Source organism: Euprymna scolopes, chromosome 6 (assembly GCF_053919585.1).
Source record: "Euprymna scolopes isolate OS-2025 chromosome 6, ASM5391958v1, whole genome shotgun sequence".
Classification (NCBI taxonomy): Eukaryota; Metazoa; Mollusca; class Cephalopoda; order Sepiida; family Sepiolidae; genus Euprymna; species Euprymna scolopes.
The window spans coordinates 111,505,277-111,524,152 of NC_136487.1; the positions used below are offsets into that span (position 1 = coordinate 111,505,277).

Sequence of the window (18,876 nt, forward strand, 5' to 3'; positions counted from 1 at the left end):
CAACTCTGAAGATTTCATGATTTGGCCATGAGGGTGGGAAGTGGGGGTTACAGCAATACTACATTTCAATACATAACATAGCATATTAAACTATGAAACAATTTTTTTTTCTCTAGTTTAAAAGGACGGAAGTTCCTAATTGTTTAGACCTAAAGCAAATAGAAAAGACCTGATCAAATTTTGTGATACTTCCAAATATCTTCAGAACTCTTCTTTCCTAAGAGTCATCTGAAAGAAATTCAACTCTGGGCCACTTTAAAAAAAAAAAAAGTGACTTCTGACTCAGACCTATGATAAGTGAGACTGGTTGAGGCTCTTGTTATGAACTAAGTATAAAATTGACTAAAAATATCTGAAAATCGTTATCCTTGACCTTCATCTTAATTCAAGAACATGAAAGCATATGCTGGGATTAAAAAGGTAGGAGTCTGTGAGAAAAAAGACATCTGATTCAGACTCCTTATAAGTTAGGATGAGCAGACTATGACAAAGTTTTAATGACAATGTTGTACTTGTTTGAAAAGATGTAGTGGAAGCTACTAAAGAACTCAATCCAATAAAATAGAATTTTATTTATTTTGTTTCTTTCTTTAAAGCTCATACTTATCACTTTCTCCTATGTTTTCCGTAACCTTACCCTACGAACCATTTACCTCAACTGTTCTATACCCAAGAACATCTCATCCATTCTTTCAAAATAGCCATACCGTGGAAATTTCCTGTTCTGCAGAAATCTCACTATACTGTCCATAAGTTATATAACTACACACACACACACACACACAATATATGCAAACAATATATACATACACAGACACGTCAGTATATGCAAGCATTTGTTGTCAATAGCTTTACAAGTTAAAGAAAATAAAGATGCTTTGAATTATTTAAGATAAAAAAAAAAACTTTATACATCCCTATCTCTGATAGGGAGGAGTATTTCCAAAATATAAAACACTGCTGCTAGGCAATAAAAAAATTCTACAGAAAAAAAAATAAATCAAAAACGAATATCCATTAACACAATTTTTACTAATAAGATGTTTTAACATTTCAGCAGGGTAAACTGAGGTTCAAACTTTACAACTTCATAAAAATTTGCGCTTTGTGTCACACTTCATAGAAATGAAAATATGAAAGTAGTAATATTCAAGATAAATATAAATGAAAAGTATCATTACATAAATAAAGTTAAATTTAACAATTGGAATCTTATTTAACTGAATATGAAATTTAATAATTTATATTTTTAAGAAGTGAAAAAATAAATGCAAGATTAGTTTCTATTAAAAAAAGCTTTTTATACACACATCTCTCTCTTTGTTCCATCTTGCACTCTTTCCTCTCAAGTTGTATTTTAAAAAAGGCATAAAAGGGAAGGTAAAAATCTATGCTCAGTGTTGGCAGACATCACTCTGTAAGGTTACAACCATTGATCGAAGCGAGAAAATAAATTTTAAATATTTATGAAAATGCTACTTTGCCAATTTCTCAGCTAAGTTTTCATTCATTTGAAGCAAACCCAATGATGCTGAGAGGAAGATAACAAAATACGAAGATGTTATGTATGACATGAAAAGTAACTGCAACCATAGGAAGATCATCATTCCAGTAATTATAGGAACAACCGAACTCATGAAAAAGAATTGCAAAAGTTATCGGCAAATCAATGAACGAAATGCAAAGATACAAGCAATTGTACTTAAAGTGACTGATAGAATTTTAAAAGCTCTGAATAGAATCTAGAGGACAGTGGATGAAAGTTTGGCATCCAGTAAAATGCTAGAGCTAAAATCTTTAGCTAGAACGGAAGGAAATTGAAAAAAATAAGAGAAAAAAAAATGTAAGACTGCAGTCTCCAGCACTTGATTAATATAAATAACCAAATACGAATTATTTTCTTAATATTTGCAAATATTTGTAGATATTTTAGCTTGTTAGGGAACAATATCCTTGGAAAAAAAAATTGGTCAAGTCAGTTTTTTTATATTTATGATAATTCATGCAAAATTTTGTAAAGAAATAATGATCAAAGTTTGAAAAATAAAATGTCAACAGTGAGAAAAAACGTCCTGGTAAAAATTATTTTCAGGAGGGGGGGGGGCACACACAAAAAATGAACTTATAATTTTCAGGACCATGCATATTTTAAAGTTACATTTCACTTTTAAAAGAAGTAATATTGTATTATGAATCGCAGCTTAGTCAAAAAAAAAAAAAAGTTAGCTTAAAACTCATGGGTTCTCAAACTAATTTAGTTGCTGTGATTTTATTACAGCAAAAATTTGCTGACCTCTTTAACATCTGCAGGTATTCAGATTTCAAAATGATACAATAAGCATCCATTAATAATAAAGTAATTTTTAGGTTAAAGTTTAGTCAAAAAAGGTAATTTATTTGTGCTACTAAACGAAAGGAAAATATGAATTTTTGCACATGTTCTTGTATGAAAGAGCATTTTTATCTTGGTTTCAAGCTAAAAATACCAACTGATATCCTCATTTGGTTTATCTTATCGCATATCAAGCCTGTTTAGGTTATATAATGCTGAAACAATGCTCATTTTAAACCGTTTATTTTATTTATGTGGCTTTATCCATCTCGTAAGGATATGCTAGATATCAAAGATCTTCAAGAATCTGCCAATATAATATAGAACATTTGTTTATAGAACATTTAAACTCAATAGTATCGAGTCAATAAATCGAATGAATGTTAGTTTGTTTTTTTAAGTCTGTGCTTATTTTATATTCTAACTTTGTATTTGGATATACATTATGACATTTTTGAAATTAAAAAAAAAAAAAAAAAAAAAACTATCTCAAAATTCAAAGTTTTTAATCACAAGTAAAAACTATTGTTCTCTTTTCTTTAAATAATGATAGTAAAAGAAAGACGTAGTCTGAACAGCTGAAAAAGCATTTATCTTGCTCCTCCTCCCTTTCCATCCTGACATCTTCCTTTGTCTTCTGCTCAGTACACAAAGACACCCCCCTCACCTCCCCAATACACACACGATTGTACCCTTACATTATAATTACAATCACACACTTCCTGGTGAAAAAAAAAAAATGCTGTCAGCAATAACACTGCAATAATTACATCAAAGTATTTGATAAAAAAACAATATATATATAGTCAACCATCATAGTAATAATAAACATTGTAATGTCAACCATCAGAGCAATAATAAACATCGTAATGTCAACCATCATACCAATAATAAATATCGTAATGTCAACCATCATACCAATAATAATCATAATGTCAACCATCATACCAATAATAAACATCGTAATGTCAACCATCATACCAATAATAAACATCGTAATGTCAACCATCATACCAATAATAAACATCGTAATGTCAACCATCATACCAATAATAAACATCGTAATGTCAATCATCATACCAATAATAAACATCGTAATGTCAACCATTGGGTGTATCAGAAAGTGGCCATTAAAAATGATGATCAGAACTTTAATTCAACTTACTATTTTTCGAAGCTTATAATTACTTGAAAAATGTGATTCAAACCCTAATTTTTTTTTTTCAATTAAAGAAGCAAACACCAAATTAAAAAAACAACAACAAAAAAAAAAAACAGGTTTAATAGCAAATTATGCAATATTTGTTTTTTTTTTAAGCGGTTTTCTTTAAAAAAAAATATAAAGAAAATAGACATATTTTGACTTGCTTATAAATATATGTATATATATATAAATGCCAAAAAAATCACTTACCTAAAAAAAAAAAATAAATAAATAAAATACTATTAAATGGGTAGTTCCATTATTCATTGTTAAGAATTTATCCATATTTATATTTTAAATTCCATGTATTTTTTAAATAAAAGGATTTTTAAAGCAAGGGTCATAGAAAAATCACATTTTCGTAACATGTTTTGCGCCAAGCTTAAAACAGCACCTCCTGCTAACATGAAATTTATCAAATATGATTTCGTCAAAGGGACATAAATAATGTCTTTTTTATTGCGTGTGTTAACCAAAATTAGTATTTTTCGTCCTCCATAGTTAAAAAGAAACGCACATTCACTTATAAGTTTTTCCCCTAAAACAAAAAATCCAGTTCACCAATTGCTTTTTTTTTTTTTTTTTTAATTCTCTTAATGAAATAGACGAGTTTTTGATTGATATATTTTAATATTTCTTTATCGACTCATTTTTTTTTTTTTTTAATTTTTAAATATCTATAAAAAAAAACAAAAAAAAAACATTGAATGAAATAGAAAAATTTGCCGTCAGCATCCGGTATTTACTTGACGATATAAGCATAACATGAGCTTCATTAAAAAAATTAAAAAATTTTCTTTTTAAATCAATGTGGTTTAAAAAAAAAAAAAAAAAAAATAGGCTTTACACTTTGGACTTTACAGGTAAATTTTCAAAAAACTTTCTTTTTTTTTGTTTTAAATTAGAATATTTTCTTTATTGATCTTTTATCTTTAATTTGTGATATATAAAAATTTGGTACATAAATTAATTATTAAAATTTTAATAGACATTTAAAAATGGGGGTTGAATTTAAAACAAAAAAAAACGTTTGTCTACAATATTAGATTTGGTTTATTGGAAAGACCATAAAATTTTACATTGACCCTGAAAATATCGTAAAAATTGAACCAATAGAAAAATTTTAATAGATTTTTTTAAGTTTAAAAATTGAAAAATATTTAACTCGTAAAATTCAATTGATTTCATTACGTAAAAAAATGGTTGCATGAAGGCACGCCGGCATTTTGTAAACACTTTTTTAAAAACTAAAAAATAATATTTCTATTATTTTTTAAACAACTTTAATAGTTTATTTTGGAAGTATATTCCATACAGAAAATATACAACCCACTTTAAAAAGAGAAATTACGAGTTTTTAATATTTTATTTGCAGTTTTCTGTTAGGGGTGTCAAAAATTCCTCCAAATTTCTGATACACCTAGTCAACCATCATAGCAATAATAAACATAATGTCAACCATCAAAACAATAACATCATAATGTCAACCATCATAGCAATAATAATCATCATAATGTCAACCATCATAGCGATAATAAACATCGTAACGTCAACCATCGTAGTCATAATAAATATCGTAATGTCAACCATCATACCAATAATAAATATCGTAATGTCAACCATCATAGTAATAATAAATATCGTAATGTCAACCATCATACCAATAATAAATATCGTAATGTCAACCATCATAGTAATAATAAATATCGTAATGTCAACCATCATACCAATAATAAATATCGTAATGTCAACCATCATACCAATAATAAATATCGTAATGTCAACCATCATACCAATAATAAACATCGTAATGTCAACCATCATACCAATAATAAACATCGTAATGTCAACCATCATACCAATAATAAACATCGTAATGTCAACCATCATACCAATAATAAACATCGTAATGTCAACCATCATAGTCATAATAAATATCGTAATGTCAACCATCATAGCAATAATAAACATCATAATGTCAACCATCATAGCAATAATCATAGCATCATAATATCAATTATAAAATATATTTCTACAAACATGCTTTGAAACAAATTATCTAAACTAGATAACCAGTATAGAAAATTTTAAGAATAAACTGGATTAGATCAGATAGAATGGTAAAAAATTGAATTTGCATGCTATTTTGGAGTTAGGACAGGGGGGGGGGAATATCTAATGGCAAGATATTGTATTTAATTTTTTATCATTAATAGTCGAAAATAGTTTTGATGACTACATCAATAATAAATTAACAGCTGAAGTTTGGACATTTTTATTCAACATCCTTTAACCCTGCTTTCTCTACAATGATGACTGTCATCTAATCTCATATGAAACCAATTTGGAAAATTGATTTCTTAAAGAATCCATTGCTAGATAAGCTTTTCAATAAAATGATAAAAATGAAGCATTTGTTATTTTTGTTTCATACGTTTTTCAGTCAAATATTTTTCCTGAGGAAGAAAACGTTTAGAATAAAAAGATGAATCTAACAGACTTATGTTTGTTTAATCTTTGGTTCTTTGATAGGAGAGGAGCATGTGAGAAATTTAAAGGTCGGGGGGGGGGGATACAAATGAACCATACTCGTGCTATTACATTTTCCATTCATTAGAAAATTACTATTTGTCGCTTTGCAGACTTCAGGAAATTATCTTTAAAGTGCCAGGGTCTTATCTTAATATTTTTTAATGACTTCGTCAGTCTTCAGAATTTGAAAGCAATTTTAAAGCTTTTATCAAATTAAAATCCTCGACACTAAAGTAATTTATAACTTGAATTAAAGTTTAGTTTTAAAATATCACACTACTCATATCAAAGACAATTTTTTCATTTTTCTGTTAAAGGTAAAACTGAAATTATGTATTGAGGTGTTCAATTTTGTTGTTAAAATTTTAAATAAAGGATTTTATTTAATAGGGTTTTATTTATTTTTTTTTTTTTAATTATTTATATCCTTGTTAAAATAAAAAAACGTTAAGTAAAAAATTTTTTTTTTAAATATATATCTATTTCCCCAAAACGTATGGCCTTGATAGAGGGGAGACTAAAACTTGCTATGGTTTCAAATGATCTGAAATAACAGTAAGGGGAGACTTGATTCTAAATATTTCTCATATGTTATATCTTACCTCTTTTGGAAATAGGGTATGATTATGAATATCTCTAGTATCAAATAATCCTTATACACTGTGAAATTTACTTTATGTATGAAAACCAAAGAGGAGAGATATAACATGAGAAATATTTGGAATCAAGTCTCCTCTTTCTGTCATTTCATATCATTTGAAACTATAGCAGCAAGTTTTAGTCTCCCTCCATCAAGGTCAGAGGTTTTGGATAAATATCAGATATTTTGAAATTCATATGCAAAACTAGGAAAACAAATGACTGATTGAAACATTTTATGGCTGTAAAAAAGTGCCAAAAATAGGCTCTGAATGATGGATGAATCAATTAATGTGCGATCTTAAGGGCAAATGTCACATAGCCTAGTGCACAATCCAGATCATTACCTTTTCAACAAGCCTTCATTTGTTTAATTCTGATTAATTGTCACTAAGATTTGGAACTTATAAAATTAAAAAAAAAAAAAAAAAAAAAAAAAAAAAAAAAAGATATATATATATATATATATATATATATATATATATATATATATATATATATATATATATCACACTGGTAACCAAACCGAACACCGAAATTCTCATATCCTTGGTTCTATGGGATGAAACTACATGAAAATTTGTAGACTTTTTGAAAATAATACTATTCTATAGTTAAAATTTTATGACAATTAGTAAAACAGAACCTATATTTTCAAACGAATGAAGTAAGACAAAATTTGCTTACATTTGTATATATATATCTCGTGGATATTCTTGGCCTGATGAGGTGATTTTCCCTGGCAGGGTGGTCACTGAAACATGTTTGCATATGTGTAGCCATTAGTTATCACATCCAACATATTTATATTGCTCTGTATAAACATTGAGCACTCTTTGGTTGACACATTTTGGTTTTGTTTAAATAATATATAAAATATATATATATATATATATATATATATATATATATATATATATATTAGTGTCGCTTGTTATGGATTTAGTTGAAAATAAACCAGTTATTTTTGCTGCTTTGGGATGAATTTTGCTCTTTTTTTTTTTTTGCTTCGTTGTCTTCCGTGGCCTTGCCAGGCCACTAATTATGGCTATTTTTCATTTTACAAACTGTATCCCCCAACCATCTGTATTACACATCCTGTTTGCATTATTGTATGCGAGAAGGGCGCATGATAGAATGTTTTCCTTTGGTCGAGGTCAGTAGAAAATTAGTTTTCAAGGGACACTGAATAAAAATATACATTTCTTTTGTCTTTATATCCATTAATAATGGCTGACTTGTTTACCATATTGTGACATTTTAAAATTAACCTCGTTTCTAAAAAGTGACAATAATTTCTAGATTGATTGTCACGAATTCATATTAATAGCAATTCACATCCTGGTTGGGTTGTTCTATGGCACATCAATCCAGAGTGCTTCTTTTTTAGGATCTCAATCCTCCCCTCCCATTAAAAACTACCCTTGTGTAGGTAGGCAAATAAATTAGGACAAGGCAATAAAAATAGGTTCTCCTTGACTTTTTGTCTCCCAATTTTTGTCTGCAAAATTTTAATCACACGATTATGGTGTAGCAAGAATAAAAACCATTCATTCAAGTGTCACTTGTTATGGATTTAGCTGAAAAATAAACCAATTATTTTTTAAATAGGGGTGGGAGCGTATTTACAATATTAAAAACCATTTTATTGGTACTTATGCACTTATGTTACCGGACTGGCAGGTGTTTTGTAACTATTTTGTACTTTTAACAAAACAATATAATAAACAAAAAAGATATCGTTTAAGTTGAAATTACTATTTAAAAAAGAACACGGTAACATAAGTGCATAAGCAACACTTTGAATAATTTCACATGTAATTATTTCAACAACTATGTAACTACTTAAAAATATACTATTTCGTTTTATTTCCACTCGTGCTTTATTTCTTCAATTTTGAATAATTTCACAAACATACTTTTTTTTTTTCTTCTCATCTTCACCCTAAACAAGGCATACAGAAATTTGAACATAAGGGCTACTAATTGGGATCATGTCTAGGTGTATCAGAAATTTGAGGGAATTTTTGATACCTCTCACACAAAACTGCGAATAAAATATAAAAAACTCATAATTTCTCTTTTTAAAGTGGGTTGTTTATTTTCTTTATGGAATATATTTCCAAAATAAACTATTAAAGTTGTTTAAAAAATAATAGAAATATTTTTTATTTAAAAAAAAAAAAAAAAAAAAAAAAAAAAAAAAAAAAAAAAGTTTTTACAAAGTGCCGGCGCACCTTCATGCAGCCATTTTTTTACGTAATGAAATCAATTGAATTTTACAAGTTAAATATTTTTCAATTTTTAAACTTTTAAAAATCTATCAAAATTTTTCTATTGGTTCAATTTTTATATTTTCAGGGTCAATGTGAAATTTTATGCTCTTTCCAATAACCAAATATAATATTTTAGACAAACTTTTTTTTTTTTTTTAATTCACCCCCCCCCCCATTTTGAAATGTCTATTAAAATTTTAATAATTTATATATCAAAGTTTTATACATCACAAATTGAAGATAAAAGATCAATAAGGAAATATTCTAATTTAAAACAAACAAAAAAAATAGTTTTTTTGAAATTTACCTGTAAAGGCCAAAGTGTAAAACCTTTTTTTTTTTTTTTTTTTTAAACCACATTAAATTTTTTATTTTATTTTTTAAGTGGAAGCTTATGTAATGCTTAGAATGTCAAGTAAATATGGGATGATTACAACAATTTTTTTTCTATTTCATTCAATGTTTTCTTTTAAAAAAGAAAAAAAAATTCAATCGATAAAGTATTAAAATATATCAATCAAGAACTCATGTATTTCATTAAGATAATAAAAAAAAATTTTTTTTTTAACAATAAAAACTTATAAGTGAATATGTTCGGTTTTTAAGTACGGAGGACCGAATATTAAATTTGGTTTACAGCACGCATTAAAAAAGGCATAAATTATGTCCCGTCAAGGCGCTGGAATATAAAGGCGAATAAAATCAGACTTGTCTCCCTTTATTTGAACAGTTTAAAAAAAAAAAAAAAGAAAAAAAAAAATGTGAGTTCGCGTTTGTTTTTAATCATTGTTTAAAAAGGTATTTTATTTAAAAAGGACATGGAATATAAGTATAACTATGGATAAATTCTTAATGACAATAGAACTACTCATCGAATACTAGTTTTTATAGGTAAGTAATTTTTGGGAATTTATATATATTTTTTTATAATCGAAGTAAAATTTCGTTTTTTTTTTTTAAATTTTTTTTAAGGAAAACCGATTTAAAAAAAAAAAAAAACATTGCATAATTTGCTATTAAACCTGTTATTTTTTTAAATTTTGGTCTTAGCTCCTTTAATTAAAAAAAAAATTAGGGTTTGAATTACATTTTTCAAGAATTTATAAGCTTCGAAAGACAGCAAGTCTAAATATTCCAGTGTTTACCGCGAATTTTTGTAGACGATTTCTGACACTGCTAGACGATGCCTAAGAAGGATAAAGATGTTGGTTTATCTTGCATTTGAACTTCTGCATTTCAGTGCAGTTTGGGAAGAAGGAAGAAAATTCTATGACTTCAGTGAAAGGGTGTGATTTTGTTGCTAAGTCGATTTGTCGGGATATGTATGTCGAGAGGGCACAAGTGCAAGAAGGTCAGAGCACATTTCATTAAAATACTTGTAAAACAGGCACAGGGATGCAACATTGCGGCGATGGGACAGGGGTTGGAGCCTAGTTGACTATGCAACATATCCCAACGAGTTTTCCGTGCGATTTTAACAGAAACAATTCAAATAAGACAAGCCAAAGGAACAAGTAAGGGTTAAATTTTCTTAACAGAAAACATTTCAAATACGAATGCCCTCAATTCAAATAAGACAAGAAAGAACAAATAGCGAGTAAAATTATTTTCCAACGAACGGTAACATAAGTGCATAAATACCAATAATGTGATTTTTTATTTCGTAAATACCACCCCACCCAGTCTCCAAAAACTAACAGGTTTATTTTTCAGCTAAATCCATAAGCGGCATGACTGAATGGTTTATTTTATTCTCGCTACACCGTAATCACGTGATTAAAATTTTGCAGACGAAAAATTGGGAGACAAAAAATCAAGGCGAACCAGTAAATGTCACACCATACAACATATGCTACCCGCTTTCTCTTAAAAAATCTTTTTATCGTCAGTGATTAAACAGATTAAAAAACTTAGCGATTAAAACTTTTATGGCGCCGCTGTATATAAAAAAATCTTCGACAATAATATTGAATACAACATTATAAAAGTGTAAATTTTTCAAAAGTGATTTTATTATTTGAAAAAGAAAAAAAAATGTTAATTTGTAATATATTTCAAATCCAGTTATAAAACACTGATTTTGGAAGGTAAATAAAATCAAACGCACGAATTTTATTTTCACAATAAAAAAAATGAAAAATTTTATATAATTTTACCATAAAAATCAGAAAACAAATTACAAAATACCGGCCAAAATAAGACCAGGTACATTTTACAGCTTATCACCGACAGCAAAGTCCGGCCGAGTATACACGAAGTTTTCGACATTACCGGAAGTGAGCGATCATTTTACGTGTGTGCTTTTTGTTGTTGTTCTTTTTTTTTTTTTGTAGCTTGTTTACATGTAAATAAAAATAAAATCTGTGGGACATATTGAAGGGGCCGCTTTCCTGTAGCTGCCAGCAAGTACTTGTGAAACTTGTTCATTGCATTGATCAATTTTGGTTAACAATTCCACCTTACACCTTGAAGCAGCTTTTAGCCTAAAGAATTGGTGACGGTGACCTAACAGTTCTTTTTTTTTCTTTTAAGTAAGATCGCTTTTTCTTTTTAAATGAATTAGAATAAGGCCCATAGGGCCCCATCTCACGTACTTTTATAACAAAATATCCTGCAAGCCGTTTCCGTCGCAAAAAATAGTTTTCATGATATGAAGAAATTACTTTTTCGAAAAGTGGGTGATCAATTTTCCATGTAAATTTAACTTAAAATGAGCACCCACTCTCTGCCCATCTGAGAGAGGGAGCATTTTTTTTTAGAAAATTTTCAGATTAGGTCCACCTCCACAATTTTCTTTTAAATGACGACTTTTAAAAGGTTTTCGGTCATGCTAAATACGAAAATCGCCTTGAAATTTTGCAGAAATAATTAGTTATCGAGATATAAAAGGTTGTATTATGCATTGTATTCTTTGGCGGCCATCTTTGTTACGCGAGTATATTTGTTTATGCAGCGCGCGTACGCGCGTAAAAATGATGGCCGCCAAAGAATATAATGCATAATACAACTTTTTATATCTCGATAACTACTTATTTTTGCAAAATTTCAATGCGATTATTTCCGTATTCAGCATAGTAGAAAACTTATAAAAAAAAAATTATATAAATGACTTAAAAGAAAATTGCGGAGGTGGACCTAATCTAAAAAAAAAAAAAAAAAAAAAAAAAAAAAAAACTTTTTTTTTGTTTATTGGCTAAAAAGTTTTTTTGTTTGATTTCTTTTGCATGGTATTAACCCCTGAACTCTGGGACTATTTTCCATTTCACAGCCTAGCCTTCGTTTACGTTACGCGCGAGCATAACCGAAGGCTGTTAAATGTGCACTCGTGTACCAAACTGCCTTGTCACAATGTGGTATTGACGAAAATATAAAATTAGACGAAAAACAAGTAGTTTTCCAAATATTAAACCATGTAATTCTATATGTTATCACGGGTAGCCATTTTGTACGCGCAAGCGCGCATATGGCCGTCATAATACCGACGGAAACGGTTACCATATTCTTTTAAAGCACGCCTAAAACTACAAAAAAAAACTATTTTCTTTTCTATACGAATGTGAGACGAGCCTTAAAGTAAAATACCGATTTTTCTTTATTTTAATTTCCTCGTGTCTTTATTGAAAGATGAAACCAGAAAAAGAAATCGAAAAAAAACTTTTAGCCAATAAACACTTAAAAAAAAAAAAAAAAAAAAAAAAAAAAAAAACCTCTCAGGTGGCCAGAAAGTGGGTACTCGTTAAATTTACATGGAAAAGTGATCACCCACTTCTCGAAAAAGTAATTTCTTCATATCATGAAAACTATTTTTTGTGACGGAAACGGTTTGCAGATTCGTTTTTAGCACACCGAAATCTACAAAAACATATTTTGTTATATACGAACGTGAAACGGGCCTTAATGTAAAATTTTACCAGAATATGATGTAGAATTAAGCTGAATTACAAAAAAGATTGAAATCGTTTAAATTACGGGATGTGAAGTTCAAAGTATTTTATTATAATATTAAAATGACTATTGGCAATTTTTTAAATGACAAATTCCTAAAATTATTTTAATTATAGAACTTTTATTCAGAGAGGGTACAACTTGATTTTAGCGCCTATTTTTCAAATAATGTACAGAGGCCTCTAATAAAATTAACACAAACAATAGCACACAAAAACGTTACTTCGATTATTCATTATAGCGCCTTTGAGCGCATCCGTCAAATTTACACGATTTAATTTACACACAAAATGATGACGTTGCCGATTTTGCGTAAAAAGTTGGCGATTTTACACAAGAGTTTGGTTATGCCTAGTGTAAATGGTAGAATATCGAAATAAGTTCCCATAACAAAAATAAATTAAAGAAAATATGAAATTTCAAATGTAACTGAATATTTTCATTTTTTTTCTTTCTTGGTTTGAGTATTATGAAATCGATTTTTATTGTATTTTAGTAGGAGTGGAACTGGACAACTTCAGAGAAATCAAAACAAACAAAATGGCTGACAAGCATGCTCAAAAATAGTTTCGATTTCTACAAAAAGCTGAAGGGTTTTTTTTTTCTTTTTAAGAATTCTTCAAAACAGCTAGGTAGATTCCAACATTTTTATCATTACTCGATAAACTAAAAAAAAAAAAAAAAAAAAAAAATGTCTACGTAAACAAGATGCAGAAATAAACATTAAATCATTGCAGACTTATTTTAAGTTTGAATTTTACCCTAGATAAAAAATGTCAACAAAGCAAAAATAATGTCAAATATTCATGAAGAAGAAAAAGCTCGAGATATTTGTTACATAAGAACACTCAAAGACAGGGAGTGGGGGTACAGTTAATTAAAGAATAGTAAAGACAAAAATCAAGTAACTAGGAGGCCCCCTCCTTTATAGTGCTTCCTTAAGTTTAATTTATATAGATCTGTGTAGAAAAAAAAATTCATACTAAAAATTTCGGAACTTTATCTGAAAATAGGTAATTTCGATTATTCGAACTAATTACTGTTAATGAATAGGAAATCCTGTTAGACTAAGGAAATTTTTTATCCCAATCCTTTTTAGCTGGATTTTTCTCATTAAAAACCGACTGTATCTAATTCTGCTCTCGTGGGGAGGCAAACATATTCTCATCTTGGGTCATTAGAATTCATTTGATAATTTTGAGTGCGTCATTGACTAGGGCCCAGTCAATGAATTTGTAGTTTTTCATATTCTTGAATATTAAGCAATGTTTTTGAAACAATAAAATACTTAAAATCAAGGTAATAATTTTTTTTTTTTTTTTTAGTCAATGGAAAAATTGGAACAAAACTTTTCATTTCGAATTCAAATTGTACGATAAAGAGTCACGTGATAAAAATGAAAAGCTTAAAATAAACTTCTCCGTTTTAACTACATGTTTAAAATTTCTACTTGAGATGCGGCATTGCGGCACTTCAATTTCTCGTTCTCTCTTTCAGTGGAGGAGAAATCCTTCACGACTGTGACAATTTTTATTTTTGTACCTTTTCTCCACGTTAAAAAAACGACCCTGGTGTCTAACTGTCGCGTTGGGAGGCATTGTAAATAGGTATATTAACAAAACGACATAAAAATTAAGCATCGTATTTACAGAATTAAGCTTGGGTTCTTATTTACTTTACTTCTCCACGAGGGCAGTGTTAGGGCCTAACACTGTTAGGCAGGCACAACATCGATTTATAACTCTGGATAGGGACGATTTTTCCTTTACTGATCGGACAAATAGATCAAGATTTAGTATCAAAACAATCTTAGATTTTACTCCTATCCAAAAAGTCGAAGAATAGGTCCCAAAATTTCATAACGAAACATTTTTTTTTAATCAAGGAAATTATGAAGAGTTACTTTTCTTACAGTATTAGTGAAAAGAAAATGGGATTCAATTGTACTATAGACACTTTAAGAGTATCTCCATTTCATTTGTTTGTTCACCTACATCTTGGATAAAATTGATTGATCTCAAATTGTATATTTTTTTAATGCTGAAATGAAATTCTAAAAACTAAAATTGAATTACCAGGGAGTGTTATGTCAAGAAGCATTAATATTTATTAGACAAAATATTTTACATATATATCATTTTCTTACGATTAACAATATTATCGCCTTGGATAATAAGAGCGAGGAATCACTCATTGGCCTTTTACCGAACTAAATGAGCTTAGCTGTAGGTATGAGTTATTCGCTAATATGCATGAATGTCAACTAAGTAGGTGTGTCCTTTCTTTACGTGTATTTGCTGATTAAAAAAGTCATGAATGAATGATAATAATAGCACAAATAGATAATCATCTACGCGCGCTTTTAGAACGTTAGTCATTATATTTACTGATTAGTTTTGAAAATCGATCTAAATGTAGTCTTTTGTTGTTACAAATGAAAGCTGATTTACAATTCAGTACTGAGTAGCGAACATTAATTTATCCATATGTAACATATTTAAACAAACATGAACGAGGAATGAAAGACACGAGTTTAAGTATAATGGCCGAAATCTGAATTTGAAACAAGTTTGTTGTTGAAAGATTTAATTTATACTTAAATTACCAAAGGAAAAAAAGTTTGAGTAACAGTAACAAAAATAAAACATTTTAACCATTAACGAGTGTTAATTTCAACGGTCATTTTTGACGAAATTAAATTAAATTTGGAGCATCATAAAATAACATTTAGAAAACCATTCTTATGAGGAGGGGGTGACTTTTTTGGTATTTTTTTTTTTACGACCTGCCCCAGCGTTGTACAAACACCCCCAACCACCCCATGTTAACGGCTTTCGGAATAACCGCCCTAACCTCTCCATGTTAAGGCTTTTGAGGTTGGGGGGTATTCCGAAAGTCGTTCTTAACATGGGGAGATTGGGATGTTTATAATACGCTAGGGCACGTCGTAAAAAGTTACCCTTTTCTATTACTCTGAACTTTCACCTAACAATTTAATAAACTAAAAATACCGTAAAGATTAAATTTAACTTGAAAATCCTTTCTAAAAAATAGCACTGTCCGTATTCTGCATAAGTACCAAAATTAATATTTAAAATTAGCAAATTCTTTCAAGTGAATAATCGATTGTATTTAGAAATTTATTCTTATGCTTAAATTTACGGTACTAGTGCACTTATTGATCCGCGCTGAAATAATAACGTTATTATTTAGAAAGCCATTCTTAACATGGGGAAGGGAGGGTGTTTTGTACCTATTCTATACTTTAACCTTACAATTTAATAAAAACATGAAACTTCAATCAAACTTGAAAATACTATTTCAAAAATAGCGCGGATCAATAAGTGCATTAGCACCAAATTTACTGTTTGAACATCAAGAATTACAAAATATCCTTTTTACCCTGAAATGAACTTATTCTAATTTTGTAATCCTTTTTCGAAAACGTATTATTAAATCATCAATTCAAATATTTTTAATTCTTAATTTTTGTTTTTCAATTCGTTACATTTTGTAAAAAATAACATTTGTGTAAAATGAACGCTCAAATATGTTAAGTTTGTTCTTATACCTATTTAACCATATCTTTTTATTAAATGGGTATTTAGCAGAGAAGCCAACAAATAACTACACGAAAAATTAGTGCTAATGAATGCACTTGATCCGCGCTATTTTTTAAATCGTATTTCCAAGTTTAATTAAAGTTTTGAAATGTTTTTTTTTTTTATTCAATTGTAAGGTTAAAGTACAGAATAGGTACAAAACACCCTCCCCATGTTAAGAATGGCTTTTTAAAAACATTATTTCAGCACTGATCACTCTGATATATATATATATATATATATATATATAAACAATGACTGCTGATGCTTAAAAGTTTATTAGATTCTAAAAACAAAAAATAACTATTGCAGAACAATACAAGACGAATCAATTTTATACAAAAGGTGTTAATATTCCAGCAATCCATAGAATACAATTGTACTATAGTTTAAATTGGTTTTATTTATTTATTTATACTATAACATTGTTTTTTTGTTTGCTTACTTTTTTGTGGCGATTAGAGTCAAGTAAATTAAAATCGTATTATTTGCATTCTTTGGACTACAGTTATCTAAGTTCAAAGAATCCAAATAGTACGAATACTCAATCCTCATTTAAGAAATTCAGAACAAAATCATTCATTACTTATGTTTCTTTCCTTAAATTCTATCTTCCAATTTTACAGCGATGGATGGGTGGGTTCATATAGCTTTAAGAATATTACAATTTGAAGTGTTTTGATTTAGAGCTTTTAGATTTACTTTAATATTTTTTAAGTGAATATAGGTTTCTGTTGTCTAAAGATAATCTAGTCATTATTTTGACTAGACCATAATGGATAAATAAGAACGGTACTTGTGCATTTTAATATTCTCGTGCAAATTTAGAAAGCCATTCTTGAAATGAGAAGGGAAGGGGCTTTATTAACACTTCACTTGACGTGGACGGAACTCTCGTAAAATGAAAACAAAAACTGTTAAATAGCACAAATGCTTTTTTTTTTTTTATGAAAAGAAAAATAGAGAGCTTGTTATTTTCATAAATGATATATTTTTGTCAAACATGGATGTTTTTTTTCTTCTCTAATATAATTATTTATTTATTTTTTTTACTTACTTATCACCAAACGATCTTTTCCACCAGTCAGCCGCATCACTTTTAGTGATGCGAAAATTCTCGCCCGCAGAAACTCCATTCGGATAGATTGCCTTTAGTTCTGCGAGCATGTGAGAGAAGACCAACGACAACTTAGTCAGATTCCGCCTGTAATGCGACTGTTCATCAAACATTTTCTCTTTGCCATCTTTAAAGAGGTTGATCGTGGCCTTGCATTTGTTCATAAGATTTTCAATAAAAATGCGGAAGTATTCGCACTCGTTCAGCGCGTGAAGTTTTTCGTCATGTTTGGAATAAACCAGTTTCAGATGTTGGTACGTGTCCGGTAGAATATCGAGAATGAACGGGGGACTATTGCGAAGGTTCATACGCGGCTGTTGACACTGTTTCACCACCTTGTCCATCAACTTCCACGATTTCTCGATCGTCCTCTTGTCGACGACCAATTTCGGTGGACCCAGGGCACCCTGGATCCGATTAATAAAGCCGCTAAAGTTGTGCGCATTCCAAGTCTTTGAGGGTAGCGCCATTTTGATTTTGTTCCTGATTTTTTTTTTTTTTTTTTTTTCACTACCTCGTTCCGTGCGTGCCGGCAGGGCTCCCAGCTTCCTTCACTCACAGAGAAAGACACACACACACACACACACACACACTTACCGAATAATACTCAATTTAGAATATATATATAAATTGTATCAAATATATAAAAGGGGGAGAGATGCTTGTTCTTTTATATATTTTTTAGAATTATAAATCACAAATTACGACTTTTTTAAATAAAAAAATATTTTTAAATAATACACTACACTTCCACTATTTACTTGACATTTAACAGCAATTTACACTACATTACAGAAAATATACAAACGCACACGACAATAAAACACGGATCCGTCTCTTTGAGCATACACTTATTACAGTTATTAAATGCTACATGTATTTAAGTCAACTAGGCTCTTGAAAAAACTATAATTCGTGTTCTATTTCAGAACTTATCAGTAATATTTCTGTTCTCAAACACACATACACACCCGCCTGCACACCCGCACGCACTCCCTCGTTCACACACACACACGCACACATCCACTCCTCCCTCTCCGTTAGCTTCTCCTCCTCCTACCTCTGTATTATTATTTTCCTTCCTCGTTCGCCTTCCTTCGACAACAAAATAAATATCGTTAATGATCCTGTCAACTTTAGTCCTCCTTTATCGAACTAAAAAACCAGACTCCGAGTTCGTACTTTGCGGATTGCCTCTCTGGTTTTCAATCTTCATGATTTTGATTATT

General features: G+C 29.3%; 1 protein-coding gene across 12 annotated transcripts in view; it reads right to left on the minus strand.

The window, feature by feature from the left end:
* The window catches only part of LOC145277870 (E3 ubiquitin-protein ligase CBL-B-like), a 231,556-nt gene extending 212,916 nt beyond the window's left edge, over positions 1–18,640 (minus strand). For 5 of the 12 annotated variants that reach the window (XM_080129828.1, XM_080129834.1, XM_080129829.1 and 2 more), the window contains exon 1: positions 17,588–18,261. In XM_080129828.1, the coding sequence (XP_079985954.1) occupies positions 17,588–18,117 (530 nt within the window). In that variant the 5' untranslated portion in view covers positions 18,118–18,261. Of the gene's footprint in view, positions 1–17,587 lie in introns of all 12 variants that reach the window. The other 7 variants (XM_080129833.1, XM_080129837.1, XM_080129835.1 and 4 more) reach the window with 3 other exon arrangements.
* Between the last annotated feature and the right edge of the window lie 236 nt (positions 18,641–18,876).